This window comes from Sphaeramia orbicularis, chromosome 6 (assembly GCF_902148855.1).
Source record: "Sphaeramia orbicularis chromosome 6, fSphaOr1.1, whole genome shotgun sequence".
Taxonomy (NCBI): domain Eukaryota; kingdom Metazoa; phylum Chordata; class Actinopteri; order Kurtiformes; family Apogonidae; genus Sphaeramia; species Sphaeramia orbicularis.
This window is the reverse complement of record NC_043962.1, coordinates 34,911,977-34,939,535: the sequence shown is the minus strand read 5'-3', so window position 1 is coordinate 34,939,535 and position 27,559 is coordinate 34,911,977. Positions and strand designations below refer to the sequence as shown.

General features: G+C 36.1%; 1 protein-coding gene across 4 annotated transcripts; it reads left to right on the top strand.

Annotated features, from left to right (window-relative positions):
* The first annotated feature begins 811 nt into the window (after positions 1–811).
* Positions 812–20,258, top strand: nptna (neuroplastin a). Of its 4 annotated transcripts, none has more exons than XM_030136588.1 (9): positions 812–1,148; positions 7,700–8,047; positions 10,647–10,821; positions 12,454–12,548; positions 13,276–13,409; positions 14,409–14,682; positions 16,366–16,375; positions 19,001–19,077; positions 19,259–20,258. In XM_030136588.1, the coding sequence occupies exons 1-8, from the start codon at positions 1,058–1,060 to the stop codon at positions 19,059–19,061; spliced, it is 1,188 nt and encodes a 395-aa protein (XP_029992448.1). In that variant the 5' UTR covers positions 812–1,057; the 3' UTR covers positions 19,062–19,077; positions 19,259–20,258. The 4 variants fall into 4 exon arrangements, with proteins under 4 accessions (XP_029992448.1, XP_029992447.1, XP_029992451.1 ...); XM_030136587.1 differs by having other exon boundaries at positions 16,354–16,375; XM_030136591.1 differs by lacking the exon at positions 7,700–8,047 and having other exon boundaries at positions 815–1,148.
* The last annotated feature ends 7,301 nt before the right edge of the window (positions 20,259–27,559 follow it).

The window sequence follows — 27,559 nt, the reverse complement described above, 5'->3', positions numbered from 1 at the left end:
TATGATGATGATGATGATGATGATGATGATGATGATGATGACAGGACACTGCGTTTTTTTAAATAGACTTTATTTAGATATCAATTTACAATACTGTCAAACATTTAACATATAACACAATGCACACAACACATAAGAATATACATATAAAAATATAATACAACCATAAAATCAGTATATGCACAGAATACATTTTCAACAATCCATATACAAAAACAAACTAAATAAATAAATAAATAAATAATCTCTTGTCTAAAATTTCATCAAATGTCAGACGGTTTATTAGATAACTTGTCATAGCTTTCCAGAAATGTTCTATTCTTTTTATTATTAACAAGGGTTAATGAATTATACAGTGAGTTGAATTCCATTAAAAAATGAGGAAAGGTTGGATTAGAAGCTGAAAATTTTTGTTTATGACTGAAATATTTACCCAATAAAAAAAAAAAAAAAAAAAAAAAAAAAAATTAACTAAATATTGCAGATATTTGTTCTTATTTTCATAATAACATATAAGATCTTTCAGGGAAAAACAGTATGATATGTTAACTTGGGTGAAGATAGAACACAAGTCAGACCAAAATTGCTTTTTGACATTACATGAAAAAAAACAAACAAAAAACAAATGGTTTAAAGTTTCATCAGCATGTCCACAAAAAACACAGGAGTTATACACATCCTTGAATTTTGAAATGAAAGAGTTGACAGGATATATCTTGTGAAGAATGTGGAAATGACAAGACGCTGTGTGTTTGTTGTGCCCGTTCATCTTTCTGCGCTCCTTCAAGATCTCGCGGGATTTCAGATGAGACGGGCCGTTAAAAAGGTGGTTCCCTTACTGCACCGGGCTGACGATAGAGAGCTGCACAGGTATCCAGCAGAGTAATACTATCGGCTCCCGCTAGTCTACCCAGCGACACTTCCCTCTCTGCGTCGGAGTGTCTAGAGGTGGGAGCCTCGGCGTTTCCCCTTCTCCACATCCTCCTCATCTTCATCATATCCCGTTCAGGTCACCTTAGCGCGCGCCACCGGCATTTTCCATCTCCCGTCTCCGAAGATGGTACCTGGCAAGCGAAGAGCTGCAGTCATGTCCTTCTCCCTGGCGATATTTGGAGCGGTTATGCTGCAGTCTGTTTCTTCCCAGAATGGTAAGAAATGAAGTCTCTTTTTTATTAAACACACCGCGTTGTTCGGACGTTATGGCGAAATGCGGGTTTTTCGTGATGCCGCTTGTATTTCTGAAATGACAGATGAATCATTATTACAGGACTGTTACTGAGTGTGTTGTCCATCATGAATATCTGTCCAACGGCCAAGTGTTATGAGCTAATTCCTTAAGGTTACACCAGAAATGGATGTATCACTGGAAGAAAGTCGTGTTTTTTTGGTGTTCTGAGCATATAAAATGAAGGGTCAATAAATCATTAATAAGCTACAATCTGTATTGGTTAGGCTGAAGTGGGCCACACTGAGGCCCGTAAGATGTCCCTAAAATGTCCTTTAAAGCTTCCAAGTGTGGACCTGAATACTGAGTCCAAACCAGAGCCGGCTATTCTGCAAGTTCCTCTCATTGGGTTAAAGGAAAAGGTAAAAAAAAAAAAAAAGTCCAAATCTGTTATGGTTCACTCAGCTGAACATACACTGACACAGACATAATCAACATGCTGTCACGCTTGGGTCTGCACAGATATGTGAGGATATAGCTCAGGAATTCAGCCTTTAGTATCCTGAACTCCTCTCCTACAGCCGGAGAAAGACTAATCCTCTGGTCCCTGCAACAAAGCACTTCATGTATGTAATTAGATGTAGGACCTTAGAAGTGCAGCTCTGTAAATAGCATCAATCCATTTTGCTGCATGCTTCTATTTTTAGAGCAGAGATGCTGCACTGGGAACCATGGCTTTAATGTCCCCTTGCAACAGTGAATCCGTTAACTCTTTACTGAGATATACTGCACTGCAGAATGACATTGATTTCTCAGCGCAGTTCTACTTGTCTAAGTGACCCTCTGCTCATAAATCTCATTCCCACCAAACAGATTAGGGCAGTGTTTCCCCCTGTCTCAGCTCAGTGTTTGTATGAGGTGTATACTGTAAGAGTGCACTGTATCTCCTGTCTTCTCCTTGCAAGAATGAGTGAGAATTTATTCAGCTATGGCCTTCCCTGGAGTTGACTATGTGTAGGAATGCATTACACATCTCGTCCTATAATGCACACCCACTCCTAACATTTCTTTTTCAATCAGCGCTCCAGCAGATAGGCCCACAGTTCAAATGAAATGGATTGTCAGGACAGAAAGCTGGAAAGTGTGATCTTTTCTCATTGTTGTGCACGTTTTGAAAGAATCCACAAGTGAGAATATTGTCATATACTGTATGTACCAAACGTTACTACTATCCCATCACTGTCGATGGTGTTTCCTTCCGTCCTTGCTCAGTCCCATGGCAGCTGAGCCTGGTAATGCAAGATATTAATGAGCACAGAAGCCAACCACATTGCAGAAGCCATTTGTATTTGCTAATGGCTCCTCGCATGTGAAGCAATTCACATGGCAACATTGTCTGAATAACTGAACTGATCACCAGAGGCAACGATGATTATTTGGGAAGAATGTTTCCTAGTTTAATGTTTACTTTTAAGCTCAACGGACACAGTGAAACGCATTTAACCAATAATTTACTGTAGTTTAGCAGACAGTAAGAGTGTGTGGAGTTTTGGTTATCTCCATTTTTTATCTAATGATTATGTGGTTCAGTCATGGACATGAAGAATTTATTGTTTCTTCAATACAGATTTCACTGTTATACTATTCTGCGATATGTCTTATGTTACAAAACAAGTTATCACTGCCATACTAAACCTGTCAACAGATGTCGATCCCCTTCGCTTAAAGCCCAAGGTGATGTTTTAAAGGGGTCATATTTTTGCTAAACCCATTTTTATTAGTCTTTGGTACACTTATTTGTGTATTTGGGGACCCTAATAGTTTCAAAAGTTTGAATTTGAACCCTCCAGGTGCTGCAAAGCTATGTTTGTATTCATTTTGGCCAAAAATCGAGTGGATTTCTTCAACCTGTCTTATTTTCTGCTTAATTTGTGATGTCTATAAGTACTTAAGTCACGACATTTGCACATATAAGGTAAAGACTTCCAACAAACATTTCTCCGAGTACGACATAATTGTTTATCAGCAGTCAATACTGAAAATATGTCCAAACTTCGAGCCGATTACCTAAAATGTTCAGTTGTTGGTTGAACTGGACAGAGCAGCACAGCCAACAGCCTGGAGGGGGTGGGGCGTGAAGTGACTCATTTGCAGTAAAGGGCCGGTGCTCAAAACAACCTTTCTGGTGTCATTACAAAGAAATAGGGTTGAAGATGGACCTGTGGAGTTGAATTAATGAAAAATTCAGACTCAAGCATGGCATTTACAGTTTATGTAGACCACAGGAAAATGTTTTAAAATGCATAATTCCATTAAAAAAAAAAAGCTGAATATCACCCCTTTAAAACCGCCCGTTCTGTCTTGTCTCCTAAAGAAATAAACTCTTCATTGCTGAGAGCTGAAACAGGGGGATTTCTGTAATTTTTCCTTGAAAAGTACATTAATTTATTTAAATTTTCAAATTTATTTATTTTCTGCCTCAGTGGTCATTAATCCATCTTTTATTTGCATTTCAGGCATACCTAACAGGCCAGAATACAATACTGAAGTCATATGGATAAACCTTTAAATACTCCTATCATCAGTGCATCAGAATAAATCTGTTTGCTCAACACACAGTACATGCATTTTAATGCATTCTAAAAAACTGCCTGTACAGTTTTTGACTCTTAAAATGTCTGACTCATTGCCCTTTTCTGTTCATACTAACCCCCTTTAATGCTCTGCTCTCCCGTTTCTTTTCTCTGTCATCACTGAATATTCATTTAGCATTCCATTGAAAATTGCTCCAACATTGTTACAGCAGTTGTCTAGAACTGCTTCATATTAGCTTTTATTGGTATCCTTCAAGGCCATCTACTGCCAAGTTCTTCTGGAAACTTCTCCAAGTCCTCAAATAAGGCTTCAGTATTACCTACTCATTTGGACTCAGGACTTTAACTACAACATGTGATTCCCTATTTTCTAGTTTAAGCACCGTATTAACCTACTGATGCTTGTTCTAAAAACAGATTTTGATTAGCCCTCAATGAAATATCAAAGTGTCTATTGGCAGAAAGTACAGTCTTTTTATATCAAGCTGTTGTTTGTCTTAAGATGGAGCTTTTTTTGTTTCTGAACACATTCTCCTGACATGAAAACAGCACTACACAAAAACACTACAAATTAGTTGCCATATATTTTAGTGATTGATTTATTGTTAAAATAATTTATTAGGCTCAAAGTAACTACTCTGTCCTCCGGTGTGAGATCTACTTGCCTTAAATAAACTGTTGGTTGAAGACGGCGCTGAGGGGACTGGGACATTTTGAGGGATGGTCATTGATTTCTGCCATTTTATTGACTGCTCATTTAATTGATGAATTGAGTGTATGTTGTCTTTGACTGTGCTTTGGGATGCATGTTGTATATTTGTGTTTTTTATCTGCATATTACTACTGTAGTCTGACATTCTGTCCTTTTCTTGGCATATTTCCGTATTTCTTGTGTATTCCTATTTTAACTTGACTTTTTTATAATATTAATATTTATATTCTTTAAATCTATTTTGTTTGTATTTATACTTTTATCTGCCGTGACATGGATTGCTGTCAAACAAAATTCATTGTATAATCATATGCAATGACAATAAAGGATAGATAGATTCTTTATTGTCATTGCATATGATTATACAATGAATTTTCTTTCTATCTATCTATCTATCTATCTATCTATCTATCTATCTATCTATCTATCTATCTATCTATCTATCTATCTATCTATCTATCTATCTATCTATCTATCTATCTATCTATCTATCTATCTATCTATCTGTATGTCTTAGAGAGTGAATAACTATTCCTGGGCCACTCCTATTTAAAGATAGGTTGAAATAAGTAAAATAAAAAACAGCAATGAAAGTTACCATTATTAGATTGTCACAAAAAGAGTCAAATAGCTTCATTTTGTGTATTTCTCATGATTTATCACCAAATGATAGTGAAAAAAATGGAGCCACTTTCAGAAATCAAGGGGTTCTTCAAGGACCGTTTGAGAGAATAAGAATGACATGAAGTGAGTGTAAAAGAACAAAAGCCTCCCAGGTCAGAAATCCCTCACATGTCACATATAACCAGCTGTCAGAGCGAAACTAGCATCAGCATGTGCAGCGTCATTCAGACATGTACAGGTCAGTGGCGTGCGGTGACAGCGCGACTGGCTCAGCACTTCTGACACATCCCGACTTTGTGAGGTGGCAGGATCTGTCTCTCAGCAGTTCTATGTTAAGAGCTGAGGTGTTGGTTTTAGTTTTCAGTCCCAGTCGTGTTATCCCTGTTGTATGGTTGAATGTATAGGTTCTGCTGTCTGCGTCCTGGTCCTGGTGCACCAGATGTGGGCTGGTGTATGATGTCATCTTGATAGAAAACGTGATCATCTGTCTTGTAATGATCTGCCTGGTCTGGTTGGCTGTCTCGTCCTCTTCCTACTTTGTTGCCGTAGAGCGCTTCTATGGAAACGGAGGGGGTCTATCACCATGCGCCCACACACTCCCTAGAGACCCAGAGCTGCAGCTTCTATAAATCTCCTCACAATCTCGTGCACTCGGAGCCTATAGACCATACTTATGACAACAGCCCCCCGTCCTCCTCCTCAGCCTGCACAGTCCTGATCAACTGTTTCACTTTGCAGCATTTATTTATAAAACAGAATCAAGTAAATCCTATAAAATTAGCAGCACACTTACTCTAGTGTCTGCGCTCCATTAGAGAATAATTATATAAACAGGCCTTTCTGAGCACTAATGATGTTTTCATTATCCAGATAAGATGTACTGAAAACGACAAGGTCACTTTGAGGACTTTTGGATGTGTGCACCATGAGGAGCCAGACACAAATTTATATGATGTCATTAACTGAACAAAACCAAGTGAGAGCAGTCGTGCAGGGACATCCCAGCAGAAATGAATTAAAGCTTCCCAGGAATAGCAGTAATAATGGCTCAGGCACATCCGAGGTCGCCTCTTTTCTCTACCAGAAGTGTTGATGTGACCGTCAGGGCTGTTGCAATGACACTTTAGTTGATAATTAAATGACAAAGAGGTGCAATTAACATGTCTTTTCTGCTTATTTTATTGTATCAGCCTAATAATAGGTTGATAATAGACGTAGGAGTCAAAGAAGAATGTGACTACTCTCTTTAGTGGCATAGAACGTTTGGTTGTGCTATAGTAGATTTTTAAAGGCTGATAAAATATTGAATATTGGCAGCTGACATCAACCCTAGTGATGAAATTAACCAATTGGCTGTAGTCAAAGCAATAAACACAGGAATCTGGATTATTGAATCATTCAATACATGTAGAGCTAGGCTATACGTTACAGTGTAAAATTTAGGTGATTCGACGTGTGACTTATTTTTTCCATTATCTTTTAGGGCTGGGCAATACATGGAATTATTTGGTTACTCCAGGTTTTGCTTTGTGAAAACTGAAAAATCCTTAATGTCAGGAAATTCAACCTGTTTGCTTCTTGTAATATATTAATTGTGAAGGTTCTTCAGTCTAATATTGCAGATAGTTTGAATAAAAGAAAATAATTTTTAGCTTTGACTTTGTTGTTATAGCCAGAGAGCAATAGATAGAAACTGTAAATCGTCCATGGATTTAATTTGTTTCCCACTTCCCTTTCCAACTGAGAAGCCTGAGAATAATGATCGCTTATATATATCTGGACCAAACTTAACTCTACTGATACTGACGGTATTTTGGGTTTATTTTATTTTTGTATTTCTTTATCCATTTGTGTCTGGGAAACAAATAGATTTTGTTTTAAAGTCTTTCGTTCATTCACACTATCATTAAATGAGAAGAAATTTCAGTGGTACAGCACAACTGTCATGTTATTTGCTGATGCTAATGTTCATCTTTTTTTATTGGTGGATCCCTAATTAATAAACTAAGTTTCTTGATAAAAATCTGTGAAATGCCGTCTTCCAAGTTAGTATACACACCTTTCCATTAGGCCTAGTGTACTGCGATGTTAAAGCCACAAGGTACCTGTCCATAGATGTTTATCAAATTGTGGATGGTCAAATATTAGTCATTCAACCATAACAGGAGATGAAGTCACTGAACGCGAACCAGTCAAACTTCCATCACAGTGAATGAAAGATGGCATTTCTGTTCTCTGTTCTCTAGTCTTTTCTATGCACCTGTACAGAGATGATTCTAAACAGTTTGCACATGTATTGTGGTCACATTCAGGTGATTATGTAATCACTGTGACAGGCCTAGTCACTGCTCCAGACAGTCTGTTGTTTAACATGATGTGTTGTTCATTTACCTTTCTACTCTTTTTTGTTTCATTTACAATTTTTTATGTTATGTAATTTGTCAGTTTGCTTATTTTGCATGAGCTTTTTGTGTTTTCCTTTCTGTTTCTCTTTTTAATTAAACCTCATTTTTTGCTTGCCTTTCCATCCTTGCACCTCTTCTTATTTCTTTGGCTCATCTTTGGATGCTGCATCTGTTGCTAAACCTCTACAACCACCACCAGCTGGTTTTGTGAAATCACCTCTGTCCGAGACCAAGCTCACAGGAGACACTTTTGAGTTGTCCTGTGATGTGGTGGGTAACCCCACCCCAGAAATCCAGTGGTGGTACTCAGAGATCAACCGAATCGATTCCTTCAGGCAGCTTTGGGACGGTGCCCGCAAGCGTCGGGTCACCATCAGCACAGCTTATGGTCTCAATGCGGTGAGCGTGCTGGGTGTGACTCGCCTCACGCTGGATGATGCTGGGACCTATGAATGCAGAGCCAGTAACGATCCGCGACGCAATGACCTGCACCAGAATCCAGCCACTACCTGGATCCGTGCTCAGGCCACTGTAACAGTGCTGCAGAGTGAGTGGTCAGTGTAGAGGAAACACCCCTCGATAGCTCTAAATTTGTCACTCCTGTCCTGTGTGATTCAGCCTCCCTCAGACCTCTCCAGAGGACTAATAGCTTCCCCCGTAGGTGCCATCCTCCCTACCTGACCTGAAAAAATAAAAACACACCACCAACTCCTCCTGGTGTTACATGCCAGCTCATCCCATAAATCCTACATCCTGTAGAGATCATGTCATCAGTCCTTCATATTTTGCTTCTTCTTGTTCCTCTGATTTTCTAACCTGTTTTTCATGTGTTTATGTTTATATGCTTTTGCATGCTATGATTTTTTAAAGTACAATATTGCAGACAATCTGTGCTTAAATAAGGAAGTTAATATTTAATGTGATGGAAATTTTGAGCTTTAAACACATCATTCCCTGCATTTTGGAGAATTTTACTAATTAATGCCATCACTTTATGGTGGAAATGACTTTATTTATGTAAAAAAAAATAGGCAATGGAATATACATTGCTTTAAAATATTCTGTATTAAATATTTATTATCCTGAACCCTAACAGCTAAAAAAAACACAGCTGCATAAAACATCTACATAGGTCAGTATTATTAATTTAGTGCTAACAAACAATATGGTAAAAAAGGTATAACCTGCAGCGTCTTACATGGATGGAGACTGAAAAAGTGCATTTAATTTGCAAATTTTCCTTAATACCTTTAAAACCTTGCTTAATTTCACATTCCACCAAAACGCCTCATATTCACTTTGACATATTTTACCTAATATTTTATTTGTATGAAATCAGAATCAGAGTAGGTAAGAGACATGCAGAAAAAAATAAAATAAGACAGAAATAATAAAATAAAATAGAATAAGTAAAGTAAGATAGAGAATAAACAAGTAAAATAGAGTTATAGTGGACTATCAAAAAAAAAAAAAAAAATACAATATACAATGTGGACAAAAATAAAAATAATACCTGTATCAATCAAACCTATTCTTTCATGCAGCTGTGGTCAAGTGCTGGGTCTCCATCAGCATTACTTATTGTCTCAGTGACTCGCCTCACCATGGACGATGCTGGGACCCATAATTGTGCCAACGATCTGGGATGCATTGACTTGAACCACAATCCAGCCACCACCTTTATTGTTGCTCAGGCCACTCTACACAGTTTATTTACTAGTGCTTGAATAAATTAAGTCAAACATCCCAGATTATCAATAAATCAAGCTGCTGCAGCTAATATTAGAAGCTTGACTGCTGTTCTCTAAAGAAGTTATAATGGTTTAATTGGCATGAAAATAGATAAAGATATCATGACAATTTTAACAGTAAAGAAAGAAAACGATGTGATTTACTGCTCATTTGGTTTAAGCAGTTTTTGCTGTACTTTTAACATTACAATACAAAGCTGACATCCGTCATGGATAAACCCTTCCACCCCTTGCACCACACTGTAGAAGCCCTGAGGAGCTCCTTTAGCACCAGACTCTTACATCCCCTGTGCAACAAGGAGTGATTCCGCAGGTCAGTCCTCCCCACAGTCATCAGATTATATAACAGTCCTCAGTAACCCCCCCCCCCCCCCGACCATCACACCATGTACATGTGCAGCCATGATCATGTAAACATGTAAATAATATTTAATTTTACATTTTTAATTCAAATTCATTATTAACATAAATATTTATATTAATACCAAATGTCTTTTTTTTCTCCTTATATTGTTAATTTTCACTCACGTGACTTTTTCTACTTGTCTTTTTCTCTGCACATACTTGTTGTATGTTGCTGCTGTTAACTGAAATTTCCCCATGGTGGGATAAATAAAGTAAATAAATTTAATCAGAGCATTTCTACTTAAAATGGACGTATTTAGTACATAGAGAAAATAATAAAGAAAGGCCTGGTATCTTACTGGTGCAAAAACAGGTTGTCTAGTTACTGCATCATTTTATAATGGCTGAGAGGGCTTCCGTTGTGTACAAACAAGATGTCAGTAATCAGGATTAAGCACAATAGGAATAATCCCATTAAGGTTTTAATTTTTTCTAAATCTCTCTAATCTACACAAGAACCTTATGAACAAGATATAACATGAATGTTCAGTAGGTGACTTTCTTCAAGTATTTTACAATCCATGGATGATCTTTGGAAAAGTGTTCAGTGACATTTTGTAACTGATTAAAATGAGATGATAACCACATAAAAAACTAATTTGTCACAGTAAAAGCTGTTATGAAAATGTCAATAAAAAACAGATTTCTGAGTCAAAAAAATTAAGCCTTGAAAATTTCTCTTAAACTTAACTCTGAGGCTAATTGACATTTTACTTGTTATTTACTTGAGCTATTCATTTGTATTTGTGGATAGCCTTTGTAAATCTGAGTTGGATAAAAAGGTGCATAAATGATACAGATACATACATGTGTCTGAATACCAGCTCTGTAATGGGGAACTCTCAGTGTAAACTGTGCTGTATATCATTGTGTGGTTGATCAGCCTTGGTGTCTGTCTGAACCCTCTGTGTGTTACATCAACACACACTCACCCACATTTGTCTTAGCGAGAATCACTTCTGTCGTCGCTGATCTATGTTTTTCTTACAGAGCCATCAATCACCGCCTCTGAACACACCACACTTCCCATGGACGGCCACAGTCCTCCTTTCACACTGCAGTGCAACCTGACCAGCTCCCACAGTGCCCACGTAGAGAGCTACTGGATGAAGAACGGCGAGGAGATCCCAGACACACGCAGCCCAAACAGGAACACTGAGTACAGGTAGCAGTCATCGAAATATATCTGACTTTCAGACTTTTTCCCTTATTCTGCTTCTTAAAACATAAAAATCAGTGTTTCTAAAAATAAACTGATTATACAAGCAGAGTTTTTGATGACGTTCCTTTGCAGAGCTGCTTCTACACCTGGAACTGGTTTGTATTCATTGATCTATATGAGCTACAATTTCTACCCAGCCCAACATGGGAAGGTTGTTAATTTGACCATCTCTATGTCATTGCAAAATGGACATGTGCAATGTCAAGAATATCAAACAAATCCAAACATGTCATGTTACAACATATTAGGTTTTATTTATTTATTTATTTATTTTTCACATGGTTCTCATTTTCTAGGTCAGTTCTACAGAAATCTGCCTCCTATAACATGGTTTACTCCAGTTAAAGGGTGATTAACTAATGCCACATAGAGACCAATATATGTTCACTTTAAATCAGTGTTTTTAACAAGAGTCTCTGCCCACACAACTGTTTTAACAAAGGCTTCAGGATTAAAATTCCTTTGTATCCATCCTAACACACCTAGAAACATATATCCTCCTGAGACCCAGCAATACATTTTTGTCCTCTGTAGTGGATAAGAGTTTCACAGCTTTATTTAAAAAAAAAAAAAAACAAACAACAACAAAAAAACCTGTTCACCGCAAAGGACATTTTATTAGATAAAAAGAAAAAAATGTATCTGGAAAACTGTGGCATCATATGGTTTCCAATCAAGGCAATTATGTAATGAAAAAAACTCAAAACTTTCACTTACTTGGTCTCAGGAGGATATCACATGACCGGAGCAGCTGATAACATCACTGCACGTTGGAATTGTGACAAATGTCTTGAATAATACCTCGCCTGCTGTGAAAGTAATATATAGTGAGACTAAGAAATGTAGGGTTTACCTGCAAAACAGCTGGTAACAGAGACAACGAATAGAGTCATTGTGTAACTTGGTATCCATGATAAATTTGCAGGTAGTCAGTGGTGGTGGGGTTTTTTTTCTGTTTTTTCATTTTATTCATTCACATTACAACACAGCCTCACAGTTTCAAACAACAAAAATCGACAGTGTTTCTAAAAGTCTCTGTTTTATGGATCCTAAAATGTCAGAATAGTGTGGAGAGTAGGCATAAAGGGACACATGTTATGCATTTTAAATGATTGTAGTTCTCTGGATGTAGCCTAATAGAGCTATTGAAGCCATCTGGTACAAATTTCTGCTTTACAATATGTCACAGGAAACAGTATCACTGTGTTCCCTACATCCCTATATATGCCTACATATGTACATTAGTGCATTAGTACATTTTTTGCTTAACAAATTTTTAAACCTGTGTTTTTTTGTAATATATTTATTAAGAATATGTGTCTCAAGCGAGGAGTGCTGTGTTTTATGTAAAACTATTTTATTTTTAATGGACAATGGCAGCTTTGCAAGTGCAGCTAGTATAATATGTGGCTTATATTTCTGATTAAAGAAAATGATTCAGAAGCTATTCAAAGAGTTCATAAATACAGAAAAAAATTAAACTCTAAAATATAAAATAAATGTGTGCAAACAGTGGTAAAGGATGGGTTTAGTGTCCTGGTGTGGGTTCATGTGAGGTATGATTGTCATCTGCAGGCTGATCAAACCAAGAGGAGACGACGCTGGAGTCTACATGTGCGTCTACACCTTCGAGATGTCTCCTGCAGCAAACGCCACCATCGAAGTTAAATGTAGGTGTTGATTTGTGAGCTACAGGCGCCTTTGACAGTTTTTAAGGCTGAATTAGAGAGGCCGCCGATAAAAGTGGCCCGGGTGGCCTTGAGCGCTCACAGTCCTGTCATGTGAGGACCTGTGATTTCAAGCGGCTCTGCTGGCTGCTCAGGGGCAGCCGGTGCCCTTGACACCTCCATCTAACCAAGGCCCAGCTCAGTGGCAGCAGATGGTGTCTTGTTTGTCTGATGGCAAGGGATTATGTCTCAACGGTAAAATCTGGTCACAGCCTTTTCTGCTGTCACACACATAGCTATGGAAGCAAATTGGATTTACAGAGTGTTTGCTTTTTGGGGCATTTCTATTTCTCTAGACAAAAAAACTGAAAAAAATTTAAAAAACAGAGCAGAAATGTAATGTACTGGAAATACAAAGCGCTATACAGAAAAGTTAATGTTGGAATAAGCAGAATATTCCTGATAAGATTAAATATTCAGATCACGTTGAAGTTTTCACATTTCATCTGCCATGGTTTACTCATGGTTTACTCAACTATTGTTTTTAAGTGATATATACTGTCTAAATGAGAAGATAACCGGCTTAAATTATTACACTATTTATTATTCTCATTCAGGTTCACTAACCTCATGTTTCTGCTCAGGTAGTAAATAAAGGACACTGTATTTTGTGGGGTTTGGTTATTTTTGTTTTTTTTAATACTGGAACTGCCTTTGTTTCTTGTTTTAGCTGCTCCTGAGATCACAGGCCATAAGCGTAGTGAGAATAAGAATGAGGGCCAACGTGCTGTACTCTACTGTAAGTCTGTGGGTTATCCTCATCCTATCTGGACCTGGCGCAAGTTCGACAATGGAATTTATCGGGTATGTTTTGTTTTATATTGCATTTGACTGTATTTAATCAAGCTCGATATTAAGTAGAAACTCTTGTTAAAATAAACTAAAATAGAAAATTCAGAAGTTAAACAATGAGCAGTACACTTCCAAAGATAATCACACACCCACTAGAAACAAACAATTACATGTGACAGCAAGTTTTATTTCAGCACATAAACAAAAGCCAGATTGTAGACAAACACAGGAAGAGGACAAGAATAGCAGCAGTGGCACTAAAATAAAGTGGCAAAACAAGACGGAAGCAGCAAAAACAAATTATACATATGGAATAACTATGCAATAAACAAAGGGTTAGGAAAGTATTAGCATGTATCAGATAAAATGTCCTTGAAAGCTGACTTAGAAATAAAATTAAGGACACACTGATGAAATTCTGGGCTGATACTGATATTTAAAATAACAATTTGGCCAATAGTAATGAGTAACAAAAATAACTTTTCTCCATCTTGTCTTGTCATATATTCCATCATGGAGACATGCTTTATTTTATGGAAACGTTGAGCAATCATGACCAATCTCAGTTTCATCCAGTTAAATGTAATCAATTGTCTTGCCATCATTAAGAAAGCATGCGGTATCTAATCTAATAGCAATGGCTCAATTTTGGTAAGTGTTGCATGTACATACTGTATGACAAATTATAAAGATTCTTCTTCTTTTCAAGATACACTAATTATGTGTAATATTTGTTTTAAACTTATCTGGTTCAAAAGTTATGAATCAAAAAGTAGTGGGCTGTCCATCTGTGACACCCGTATATAAGGTTCAGCACATTTTATGCCTCATGCAGAGGAAATTCCAAAAAAAGTTATAGACCAGTGTCATTCCTAGGTGCACTTATCCGTTTTTGCTCATTCTAAAACATTTCAACATATAAATAGTCTGTGACAGTAAAAGATTCTCCAAAATAACACACTTTACTTTGCTTTATCATGGTTCCTTCTGTCTTTCTCACCCCTTTGACAGGACATCGACAACTCATCAGGACGCTTTTTCATCAGCAGCAGAGACAACTACACCGAGCTCCACATTGTCAACCTGGACATTAGTTTGGATCCCGGCGAGTACCAGTGCAACGCCACCAACATGATCGGCAGCCGCGATGAGAAGTCTGTGCTGAGGGTTCGCAGCCACTTGGCCCCCCTGTGGCCTCTGCTGGGTGTTTTGGCCGAGATCATCATCCTGGTCATCATCATTGTTGTTTACGAGAAGCGTAAGAAGCCAGAGGATTTACAAGACGGTGAGTCACCACGGTGTAATTGTATTCTTATTGAAATATCTCCAGTGTTTTTGTTATCGCACTGTGTAGAATATAACTGAGGTAAGCTGATTTATTGTGCATTTTTGACACAGCTCTCTTGAGGGTTTTGTTTTTCGCTTTCAAGGGCCAGAGGGAATGTTGTGTCGGGCAGTGAGGCAACATTTGAATCAGTGTTTAAGTCATTCCTTTGCCATAGACACTGACACGGTCACCTGACACTGTGCTGTGCCTGCATTCAATAATTCAGTCTGGTGAGGTTGACCCAATAGCCAGACACTGTTGCAGCAGGTCACACCTTGTCAGGACTGTTTCATGTGTTTAATATTCATGGGAAATGTGATACTGCAGTGTTGCGGAAGAAGACAGCCCTATATTATTTATGGGTTTCCAGGGACCTTGCTGTATCCCTGGGCTACCATAAGTTTAACCACATCATTTAGCTATACATCATCTCATGCTAGGGTGGGATTTTCTACTCCTGAGTGTTTCATTTTAGAAAATCTGGCTATTCATTAAATATGCATTAATGGTATTTTGGTGACCTTTTCCCCTCAAACAGAATTGTGATGCTGTCACATGCTGATTTGATGCAGCAAATGAACTGCCCGTGACTCTAACAGCACTGTATGAGAATCCACTGCCATCATGGTTCATTACATAGTTAGAAATGGACTTTTGGAGAATTTACAGTATTTAGGGCACCATGTAATTCCCCTCTATCTTTCAAAGGGGATAAATAAAGTGACTGCATCCAAAATCTTGCATGATATGTTAACTTTTTGTGCAATAAATTAGCTTAGTGTTGGCTGTTGAATATTTTAACAGAGTGTTGTAATATCTCCCATCCTCCCCTTTTCCCAAATTGCATATCCTAAACCGTGTTCGTGGTAAGTGTGAGACTTTGCATGCCTCGTGAATTTCAATAAGCATTCAGCATCATCTCCCTCCAGTTCACAGCAAAGTACACAGTTCTGTTACGCTTCTATACTTGAAACATGAGTTTCAATTTTTCAGTATTTTTATTGTTTGGAAGTTTTTATTTCAACAGCAGTAGCTTCATATTTTTGCATCAGATTCATAATAATTTGACTAAATGAAATGGCATGCGAGTCACTGTAAAGACTGAAAGTATTTTGTGTTTATGGATCATTTACACTGTCTGTTTCACACTGCTTTATTGACTGAATACCTGCAGTAGAAGGCTGATATTGATGGAGCTGCTTTACACTAATCTCTCTGAGTGAACAGATTTTCTTTGTGAGCACTGCTTGTCTGTGCATGACAACAGTATTTTATAACCTGGACTTTTTTGCCTGTATGAAAATGTTGTCACCTGCTCACGTTTTCATGTGGTGTGCTGAGTTTTACCGCATTCTCTGTGTTTGTGAGTGACCTCATGAGATGGCATGACAGCCTGTCCTTTACTATTGTGTCTATTCATTAAGGCTGTGTTTTCATCCCATAACTCAGTTTCATACACAGTACTCATACAAAATATTCAAAATCCTTGCTACTGAGGGCTTCATGTGCCAGTCACATGCTGCCATTTTAAAGCTCTCCAAAAAAAAAAAAAAAAAATCAACGTGTGCAACTTCCTTGCGATTCTTTTCTCTGGTCTTCATTTCTCCATATTTTCCCTTGTTGCCTCAGATGATGACTCAGCTGGACCAGTGTAAGTATAAACATTTTACCCTCTCTACATTAGCTCTCTTTAGCTCGGTAATCTGTGATGTGTTGTAGCTCATCATGTACTCCTTTTTTGTCTGTGGAGCTCAGAGTTGGGGCTAGGTACCAAACTTCAACACTCGTATGGCAAAGACCGAAAAAGACTGAATATCTAAAAATGATTTGATAAAAATTATTTCACTCATGTCAGTGTATGCAGAACATTCACATGACTTTAAAATTTATGGTGGACTGTGTATTTTACATGTAGGCCTTTAGTAGTGTCATACCTGACTTAATCCACCTTTTAATATCAATAATAATAAATAATAATAATAATAATAAAAATAATAATAATAATTTACCATCAGTACACACAAAACAATTTAATATAACACGGTGTTGCATCACAGACAGGTATCTCACATAGTGTGAATAAATGCCATTACTAAAGCAAGAAACCCAATGAACACAACTCAACAGGTCTCCTTTCTCTGTACAGCCACAGCTACACCACCTACATCATCTCAAGGATCATCACCATTTACTTAATAAATTGCTAAAAACAGAAAAATGTTTACAAAATACATTGTTCTCACCAAAACTGCTGCTTATTTTTTAGTATGTCTATGACCAAATCCATTTCTTCTCCTCTGTTAGCCATTGTGGGAAAACATCCATTAAATCTAAACCAAGTTTGGTCTGACAAGTCGCTCTTTCACCATCTCATCAAATGACATGAAAATACAGATGTTCCTGTACGTCTCTTAGATTGCCTCCGTGTGGCCGACATGAAATCTGACTGGTTAAAGCAACAGGTTCATTTCTATTTATTTGAATCTCCAGATCATGCAGTGTTCATTCTGCGCTTTAAGGCTGATTTCTTTTACCCAGCAACAGATGATGGCTGAAATATGATTGGAGAAATGCTCTAACATACATGTATGCTAATGGAAGCACTGAGAACAAGAGAAAAGCTATGAAATAAAGATAACAGACTAGACACTCCCCTCATTCTTTCCTGAAATATATCTGCTAGAAGTTAATTATCTTAAACCATATTATATATTATATATTATATATTATATATTATATATATACAGACAGACAAACCAACACTGGCAAAAACATAACCTCCTTGGCGGAGGTAATAACTCACATCAGCATCAAACTAGCAGTAAAACTTGTAGGTATGGCTGATTTTACCCCACCCCCGTAGGGGAGGCAAGGGGTATTGTTTTTGGTTTGGTATGTTTGTTTGTTGCTTTGTTTGTTAATACTTTAGTGGCAGTACTATTGGTTGAATTCATACCAAACTGGGTTTATAGATTGCCAGTGACCCAAAATAGATGTCATTACATTTTGGGACAAGTAGGTCAAAGTTGGGCAAAATTTCACACGTCTATAAAAACATCAATTTTGTTTCAATTTATTTCAAACTTGGCACATATATAGAGGAAATTGATATGCTGACATCAGCACATGCATAGACATGATGACATCAGCTGGATCGATGCCAAAATAAGCTATAGTATGTGTGAGGGGCGGGGTTTGTTGTGCCTGGCGGCACCACTTGTTGTCTTTATGTTCCTTCAAAGTCAGCAGTTAGTCGTTTGTTAAATGTGTTATTGACACAGATTAATAAGCCACACTGATTCATCTCCTATCTCTAGTGCTTTAACATAGAATTATAGATAGATAGTGTATAAGAATAATCAGATGAGCTTGAAAATATACCTAAATATTAGTACTAGAGCTCTGTGACATGGCTAAAAGAACTGAAGATAGAAGATGATTCAGAAATGCACTTTTTATACTAAAACTATATGCACTAAATGACTTAGAATACATTTACTACATGACAATAACAATTTACAATTTAAAAAAGGTCTCTATACTGCGAATTAGGCTTTTTTCCTCATTTCAGAACAGAAAACCTCAGTTAATTGGATATATTTCCCAGGTCTTATTTGTACCATTATGTGTTATGTAATGTACTTTTTGTTAAAATGAAGAGTTTATGTTGAAAAACGTATCATTTAAGAATCGATATCAAACCCACAGTAGCAGTACTGATACTGGTATTGAACATTTTTAATAATACCCAGCCCTACTCAATGTGTGTTTCTCCCTATGTCAGAAAACTCACTTATAGCATCATGTGGCCTCATTATATCTTGTAAAAAATCACAGGACAATATTTTAAAGTTAAGCCATAGCTCTGTTTTAGTTGCCATCTAAAATGTCCATTGAAGTATCACTGCAAAAAATGCTAATTCACAGTGAATTATAAGAGTTTGTGTTTATGTGATGTTTTTGTTGTGTAGTGCCCACTAGAGCTGCAACAATAAGTGTTCTGTTTTTCCTAAATTGTTATTTAGTCCAATGAATGTCCCATCATATTATAAGTCAGCAAACCATCTAAATATGCTAGTTTTTTTGTTTAGTCTTTTACCTTATCTATGCCAAAGTAAACAATAGGAAACATTTTTATATAAATACTGTATTACTGAGGCCAATTATAAAAAGTGAATTAAGTAGTTTGTTGTAATAATGTGATTTGTTTTAGTGTTAGTATGTACAGCTTTTATTAGAGATGAGAACTGATCATGTCCTCTGTTTTATGCTAAAGGAAAACTAACTCAACCAACAACCACAAAGACAAGAACCTCCGCCAGAGGAATACAAACTGAGCAGCCTGTCTGCTGAGTAAGTATTTAATTATTTACAGAGAGAAACTGCCAGCCTAATGATAAATACTGAATGTATTACACGCCTGTGGCCACATATTACGACATAATCCTCTGTACTTAATTACCGCTCAACACACTTGTAGACCAAAATAAGTTGTGTGACTTGGCTAACAAGATGGTGTTTTTCTCATTTACAGGTTTCATTACACACTGTATGTATTGACCATATGAAGGTAAACAAGAGAGGAATCCATACCGGTTGTTACTAGGATTTATCTGCCATTATAAGTATGGTTGTGGAGGAGTTAAATGAGGCATGCCTTATGATTTTATTGTGTGAGGGTATGAGGTCAGGATGTACTCAAACCATTAAGAACTTGTTAACATTATAACCATTGTTGCTGCATGCAGGTGTTGACATTTATGATTTTTTCCCTCTTATTCACTAATTTTACATTTTTACTACTTCTCAAGTAATGCATGCAAGACGTTGACCTTCTGTTTGATACAGAAATGGCTTTTTTGTTTCTTTTTCCCTGAGAGTGGCTTCATGTAGATAATCTGTAGTGTGTGTTTAGAGGAAAATATCTTGGCAAAAATGTAAAAGTAAAAATGCCACCATAATCTGGTATGACAGTTGTGTACAGTTTTATCATTCCTCTGCATACCATTTTCTAAGTTTGATTGTTTTATCAAATAATATCTATTACATTTAAGGGCTTTGCAATGTCCCTCTAAATTTAGTTAAGAATTACTTTACTGTATGTATGTACTGTATGTATTAAATCACTATAACTATGTATGAAATCACCATTAATATAAAGATAATTCATATTATATGATGCACTTCAATGTTGAGAATAATGAAAATCTGTATAAACCTACTTTAGAAAATCTGTACTAATCATTCTAACATATTGTTTTATAATTATGTGTATTGTACAGCATGGCTATTATCCTATGCAATTATTATCCATATCAATATATTGAAAATCATTGCAGCTTTTGATTTCTCTGTGACAAAGCTTTAAACTATAGTAGGATCACCATAGAGCGTTGATGGCATACTACACAGCTGCATGAATTCTCTACAGCTGACGTTGGGAGGCGGTGAAAGATGGCCCACGTCAGGACTGACACATGTGAAGCAATTCCAAGATCCCAAGTCATTTTTAAGAATAAATATCTCAAAAAGAAGCTGCGTCTGCTGAGTCTGTTCATTGACCAAACACTGTCAGTGTTGCACATGGGGGAGAAGCAGGTGGCAAACAGCACCACCTAGTGAGGGTTTGAGGTAGTCACCGTTCACCTCAGGAATCAAGAAACACAAGACTTTCGCTTAACCTTTTGTGCATGATGTGTGTTCCTGTCAATATGTACAATATTTACCCCAAACTGGCTGGGGTCACCTCCAAAGCCTTCTTTATTGTGCTTAAAAAATATGTTATCCTGAAACACCGACGAATCCAAAATGGCGGATACTAGTGGAAAGAAAGCCTGTTACCTGCATAATGTATAACTTTCACTTCAGTTGTGGATGCTGCATTCCAAACCGGCACAATATGAAGAAAATCAGGCAGATATATCTATTTTCTCTAACATTTATGTGGATACAGCAAATCTCTGATCAACTGAAGCAATAGGAAGACATTGATCAAAGTTAAATCCTTATGGTTTTTGTCATTGTGTTTCAATGATTGAGGTGTAAGTGGCCACTGAAGACCAGAAAACAAACACTGATTCATGATGTTCATTACAGTGGAAATATGGTTGTACTCTAAAGTTGTGTATTTTCTTAAACCATGCAGGTTTCCTGACTGTTCTTAACATTTAGGCACAGCACCCACGTCTAATGAAAATGAAAAAAAACCTATACTGAGAATATTCCTCTATAGTTATAAATCCCTTCACTATTGTTTAACCTGTGTCGTAATTTGTCTGACACACAAAAATGAAAGATTATTTCAGGATACCATGCTTATGTCTCAAGTGTGAAGATCTTGATATGAATATTTTACTGTCAGTAGTCAATCATGTAAAAAAATGCACAATTTTTAATCAAATAACCAAATCTTACATTCACCTAAGCTCCGGAAACCATCGTTGATTGTTCTAACACAAGGGTTACGCGTACCCAAAGGGGTACTTGGAAGAAGCCCAGGGGGTACTTGAAATTTTTTTGGAAAAATATATTAAATAAGTCATCATGTACTGGATATAAAATAAATAATGAGAATTAATACTGAAATATAAAACACAATAAATACGTTAAATACATTCATATAACAGTTTTACTTTCAATCATCTTGTTTAAGCTTTGGTAACATTTTAAGAACATTTCTATTTTATATTGTTCTGTATTTCATTTTGTATTGTTATTTTTTGTTGATGAAAGGTTCATTTATTAATTAATGACCAATTTATTTATTTTTTTATCAGTGACTTTTCAATTTATATTTTGCACGCAAAATTAACTTTAAAAATTGTTTTTTTTTTTTTTAATTTAATACAGTTAAATATATAATGTTTGCTTACAAAGTTTTGAAAATATAAACAGACACCTTCAGCACAGGAACAAATTTTGCCTACATTTTTTCAATCAAAAATCCTGAAGCGAGAGTTGGAGGTACTTAGCTAAAAATATATATTTCAGGGGGTACTCCACTGTAAAAAGTTGAGAACCACTGTTTTAACATGTTCTCTAGATGATTTGTGGGTTAAAAATGCCTGTCTATTAGTTAGAAGAATTGACTGAGACACTAAATGTTATCTACCAGTAATACATACCCCCCATTTGCAGTTTGAATTGCAGAAAGTGACCTACAGGGGCTCATTTATTCCAGTCAAAACAAAAGATTACAGTAAATTTATATATGAGAGTATAGTCTGAACATGGTTCCATAATTGAGATCTTTATGCACAGGTGACCTTTTTATATCTTACCCAATCAAATACATTTTTTTCTACCTCATCTGGATAATAAAGTTTAATCCTGTCTAGTCTATCATGAAGAGCATAAAAAAAAACTTGATTTCAAGGCTGTAGTGATATTCCACCATTCCAAAAGATAGGAGGACTGTGTTTTCTTACTTAATAGACTTTTATGCAACACAAAATGCAACACAAAGTCAATCATTATTTAAATATGGTATTCAGTTTATCATCTAGGTGTCATAGTAGTTGAAACATTTGCAAAGAAAATAATTGTTTTGAATAAAATAGTGACAGAAAAGGGACTTAAAACATTTTTCTGCTGTGTAATTTTTGGACAGCAGTGGGCAGCACATACAACCACATGTAGCAGAAGGTTCAACAGGCAGAGCAGTGAAGGGGGATGTTTTTTAGGTTTTCTGGTTGATGCTACCTGTAGCGATATTTGGCAATATTTCCATAACTATACAGTGATGACAAGCTGGAGAGTAAATATACACTGTGCTGGGACATTGTGCTTTTGCAGTGGTCTGTTAATTATCTGAACCCGATTCCCAGGATGGAAGAAAAGCCATGTCCTGGAATAATAGGTCAGTAGGACTCACATTGTCCATAACTAGAACAACGAGACATCTGTGACTTTATGAACCCTGAATAAAAAAAGAGAGGGAACACTTGGACAGAAATGATTTGTAGTTCTGTTTGGGCAGATTAATCTCTCATTCAGGTACTATGATGTCCAGTACAGTTGGAGCTCATTGGATGGACGGTGGATTTTATTTAATAACAAAAAGTAGGTTGATTTAGACTTTGTTGGAGAGATTTTATTTTTGTTTTGTTTTGTAGAAATCTCATAGTGATCATGGACTTTGGACTTATTCTTCACTTCCTACTTTTACTTTTCCTGTGGTGTTTTTTAGTTGATGCATTTGTTTTTCTTTCCTTTCACTGAGACACAAGGAATAGATCAGTCCAGTTTCATTTAGTCCTTTAATCTTAATTAAAGCTCAAGCGACAGAGATGACAAGAGGACAGATAGCTCAACCTACAGGGTTTTTGGTGCCTACTAACATAATCGAGAGTGATGACTGGAGTGTACTAAATAAGGCACAGAGTGTGAAATCCTAATCTGGGCATTCATGATAAGGAGACTGAAGACACATAGATGCAGATTATTTTGGGCAAAATGTGGTTTGATTTCTGATGAATAGAGACATAAATAACATGAGAACACAAAGAACACATGATAATATACAGAGAAGAAAAGTGTTTTTGTATAAGTGAATATTACACAGCGCAGTTACACAGTTTTTGGTCACTTGGTTTGGTGTTTTTGGTGTTTAAACAAGGTCTACATGTGACAAGAAAATATTTGGACAGAAACCAGAAAGTATGCCTAATGAAAATATAAATAAATGAATAATAAAGTCCATAATATCATTCTAATGTGACTGTCAACAAATAGCCATTTCATCTCGTCTCACAAAACATACACATCTGCACACTGGGCATCAAGTGGATAATTTAATTTCTTTAAAAACACTCTCTTATGTGGGCAACGGTTCGATCCAGGAGATCTGATTTAGGCTGTTGGATGGAAACGGTGCCCACATAAGAGAATTTTAGAAAAGAATTCAATTACCCACTTTGAGTCCAGTATGTAGACTTCAGTGTTTTGTATGACCTTCAGAGAGTTTTATGTGTTGTACTTCAGTACTTTGGCCTAGATGTACACACTTAAACTTTTACTTCATCACTTTTCTACATGGCATAAAAAAAAAAATGAAGCTCTGCAGACACTGGCAGTATAATTCATCAGTCATAACGTGATCAGAACAAGTGGTGGTTCAGTTCTGTTTAACCCTAAAGACCTAGAGCTATTTTTGCTCTGACTTCAAAGAGATTTCTTCTTTACATTTAACCTTTTCCTCAGAGATTTATCACTATTTATTATTTTAGCCTCTGCCCTTTTCAGTGAAAATCGGGAATTTTCCTATATTATTTAATTTACTGATCATGTAGATTAGGGCTGCACATGTTGGAAAAAAAAAGTGACATTGCGATTTTTTTTTTTAATCCTGCAATATATATTGCGATTTGAAAAAATACTCAGGAGGATATAACAGCTGTGTGGTACCAAAGTAAATGGTCAGACAAATTAGTTGTTACCTCGTGGCAACAGGTGGAAGGCACTGTCGACACTGAACACACGTTTCAGTTTCATCCTTCATGTAGCTGAAATAATTCCAAATAACTGATGTTGCTTTTCTTTTTGGCACCAAGTCTTCGTTTTTGGTGATTTTCTCTTGTTCGTTGCTCATTTTTCAGTGTTGTTACCAGCGACTCACTCCATGTGCAGGGGCGTGGTCTGCTTTGGCGAACTGATTAAGAATGATTGTGATTGGTGAATCCCTGTGTGTCAGGTACCCAGGTTGAAATTAGATGGGAACACTTTGAGTTCATTTGCCTCCTACATTGCAGGACCTGTGATGTGACTACTGTGCACACGTACATCACCATGATGATGCTCAAACGATATATTGTGCAGCTCTAACGTAGATGTTCAGAAAAGCTCAGAGTAAATTCAAAGCAGAGAAAACTGACAAAAAAGTGGCTTTTTCACCAAATATATCATTAACTGAACATAAAAAAAGTGTCTCCAACCACTGTCATTTTGTCACACTACATGGATTTTATTGGTAAATTAATGTGGCAGAAGATGATGATGTTTCCATGTTTACTACAGAGCCTATCTGATCACCATGAAAAGCTGAGAAACTGTATTTTACCTGAATTATTTACATGCACTGATAGAATTAGTGGTTAAAGTTATTAAACAGTGGTTTCGTTTAGGTCATTCAGGATTAAGTTAATAGAATTTTTTTTAATCACAATGAACATAGACAATATGCACAGCATTGCACATCCACTTCTCTTCAGTGTTCAGGCTTTACACCCCAAATCTGTACAGTAGATGTGAAAATTAGAAACAATCGATTCCCCTTGGTGCAAAGTCACTTTTACCCGTGTGATATCAGTTTAAAGTGATGGTCATGGAGTGCAGGAATCATTTTCACTGTGTGGTTTGTTTACTACAGTCTGTCATTGTGACCTAAAAGCTCTATTGAGTGTAAAATTCTGGCCTGTTCTAATTGTTTTTGTCATTTAGTTGTACTTGTTCATGGTTGTAGGTGACTACGGTGTGTCTGGGCTTTTTACTCCACTATCAAACACTTTATTTCCTGCATTGTGGTTAATTTCTGTGCATGGATTTGCTCTTTTTCAATCAGTTTAGGGTGTAAATGTCTGAAACAGAAGACACAACATTCAGGCATCAGTTGAAAGTTCAATTTATGTCCCAGTATTACAGGCTTTCACATGCTCTGCATTGTCTTCTATTATGTATTCTCTCATAGATCAGGCCACAATTTACCCTTCTGTGTGTTTTGTCAAGGAAGTTGCCTCTTCACCCTTCTTGTGACATCTTTGAAATTAATTTTTATCCACATTTAACCTTCTCTAAGTGATTTATTGCTGTTTTATATAGCATTATCTTATTTTTTTGCATTTTTAGTGAAAATCTGGTACCTTCTTAGATTTAATTTGCTGATCATGTAGATGTTATTAAACGCCCTGAGTGAATTCAAAGTTTATTATATTAAAACAAAGACTCCTGAAGAAAAAGGGATGTTTTTCAGTGAAATTCATCAAAAACAAGTGTCTCCAACCACCGCCATTTGTCAAACTCCATGGGTTTTATTGGTGAATCAATGCTGTAGAAGATGACAGTGTTTCCATGTTCACTATGGAGTCTTTCAATGTCCACATGGGCCATTTCTTATGCCAATGAAAAGCTGAATTTTACCTGAATTATTTACATTTAATTAGAGGGTTAGTGGTTAACAATGATTAAACATTTTAGATCAGTAGATGCTTTTGGTTGCTGATGGCTATTAAAGCTATAACCTCTATGTAAACTACTTAATTTATGAAGAATATTTAGAAATTTTAATAGCTTGTGTGTTTCTGTATTTGTGCAAAACTTTTTACACATGGAAAACCTCTGTGTTTTGGTGTAATTTTAGGAAATCCATAACAGGTTTATTAATATTGAGTAAAATCTGTTAGAGTGAAATCTTGTGGAAAAAAATATAAAAAATCCAATGCTTATTTTCTGTCTTTATTGGAGCGTAATATAGTTTTTGTTTTGTAAATACATACCGTTACTTCATCTACTGATCGAAAATGTTTAATAACTTTTCAGCCACTATTCCTATCAATACATTAATTAAATTCAGGTGAAATGCAGTTTCTCAACATTTTCTTGTCATCAGATACAACACATTTGGACATTCAAAGGCTCCGGAGTGAACTTGGAAACACATATTCGGCAACACTGATAATGTAGTTAGACAAAAGACAAAGGTTGTAGATGCTTGTTTTGATGTTGAGTTAAAGATATATTCAGTTGAAAAAGCCACTTTTGTCTTCAATTTACTCTGCTCTGATATAATAATCTTTGAATTTACAGAGTTTTATATTGTTAGTGAATTGAATATAGGAGAATACCTGGTTTGCATTGAAAAATTCAAAGGATGAAACAATTAATAATGATAAATCAATTAGAATTTGTTAGATGTAGAGAAAAAAATCATTGCACAAAAATAGATCTAGTTCTTTAAGGGTTAAACAGACACCGAGCTCTCAAAAACATAGGTTTTATAAATTACTCAAACAGAAAACACAATGATAATCCAATAGGACTTTAGCATTTTAATACCGCAATAACTAATAGTATAATAATATACTAATATAAAATATTTAATACTTGTTGATCCACTAATCCTGTCAATCCATGTAAATAATTGGTGTAAAATACAGTTTGTCATCTTTTCATGGTCATCAGATATGACCCATTTGGATGTTCAGAGGCTCTGTAGTTACCATGGAAACACCATTATCTTCTACAACATTGATTCACCAGTAAAACCCATGGAGTTGGATCAGTGACAGTGGATGGACACACTTGGTTCTGCATTCAGTTATTGATACTTTTGATGAAAAGTCACTTTTTCTTACGTTTTCTCTGTTTTTATATAATATTGAATTTACTCTTGAGTTTTCATGAATATCTAAATAAAATATAGGAAATCAAATGTAAGAAAATGCATGATTTAAAGTGAAAAATGCAAAATACAGAGGATAATATTATAATAAATGGTGATAAATCACTTAGGAAAGGTTAAATACACAGAAAAATATATTTGGGTTTTGACATAAAAGTAGCATTGCCTTTATGGGTTAAATAATTCCGTTAAAATGCAGTTTCTTGTTTTTTCATCATCATCAGACAGGACTCTTTTGAACATTCAGAAGCTCTGAGTGGACATGGAAACACTGTCATCTTCTAAACATTGATTCACCAGGAAAACCATAGTTTGACGAAAGACAGTGGCTGTAAACACATGATTTTATTTTCAGTTACTTGAAAAAATCACCTTTTCTTCAGTTTTCTCTGTTCTGATTAAATCATTTTTGAATTAACGCACAGCTTAATTAACAATCAG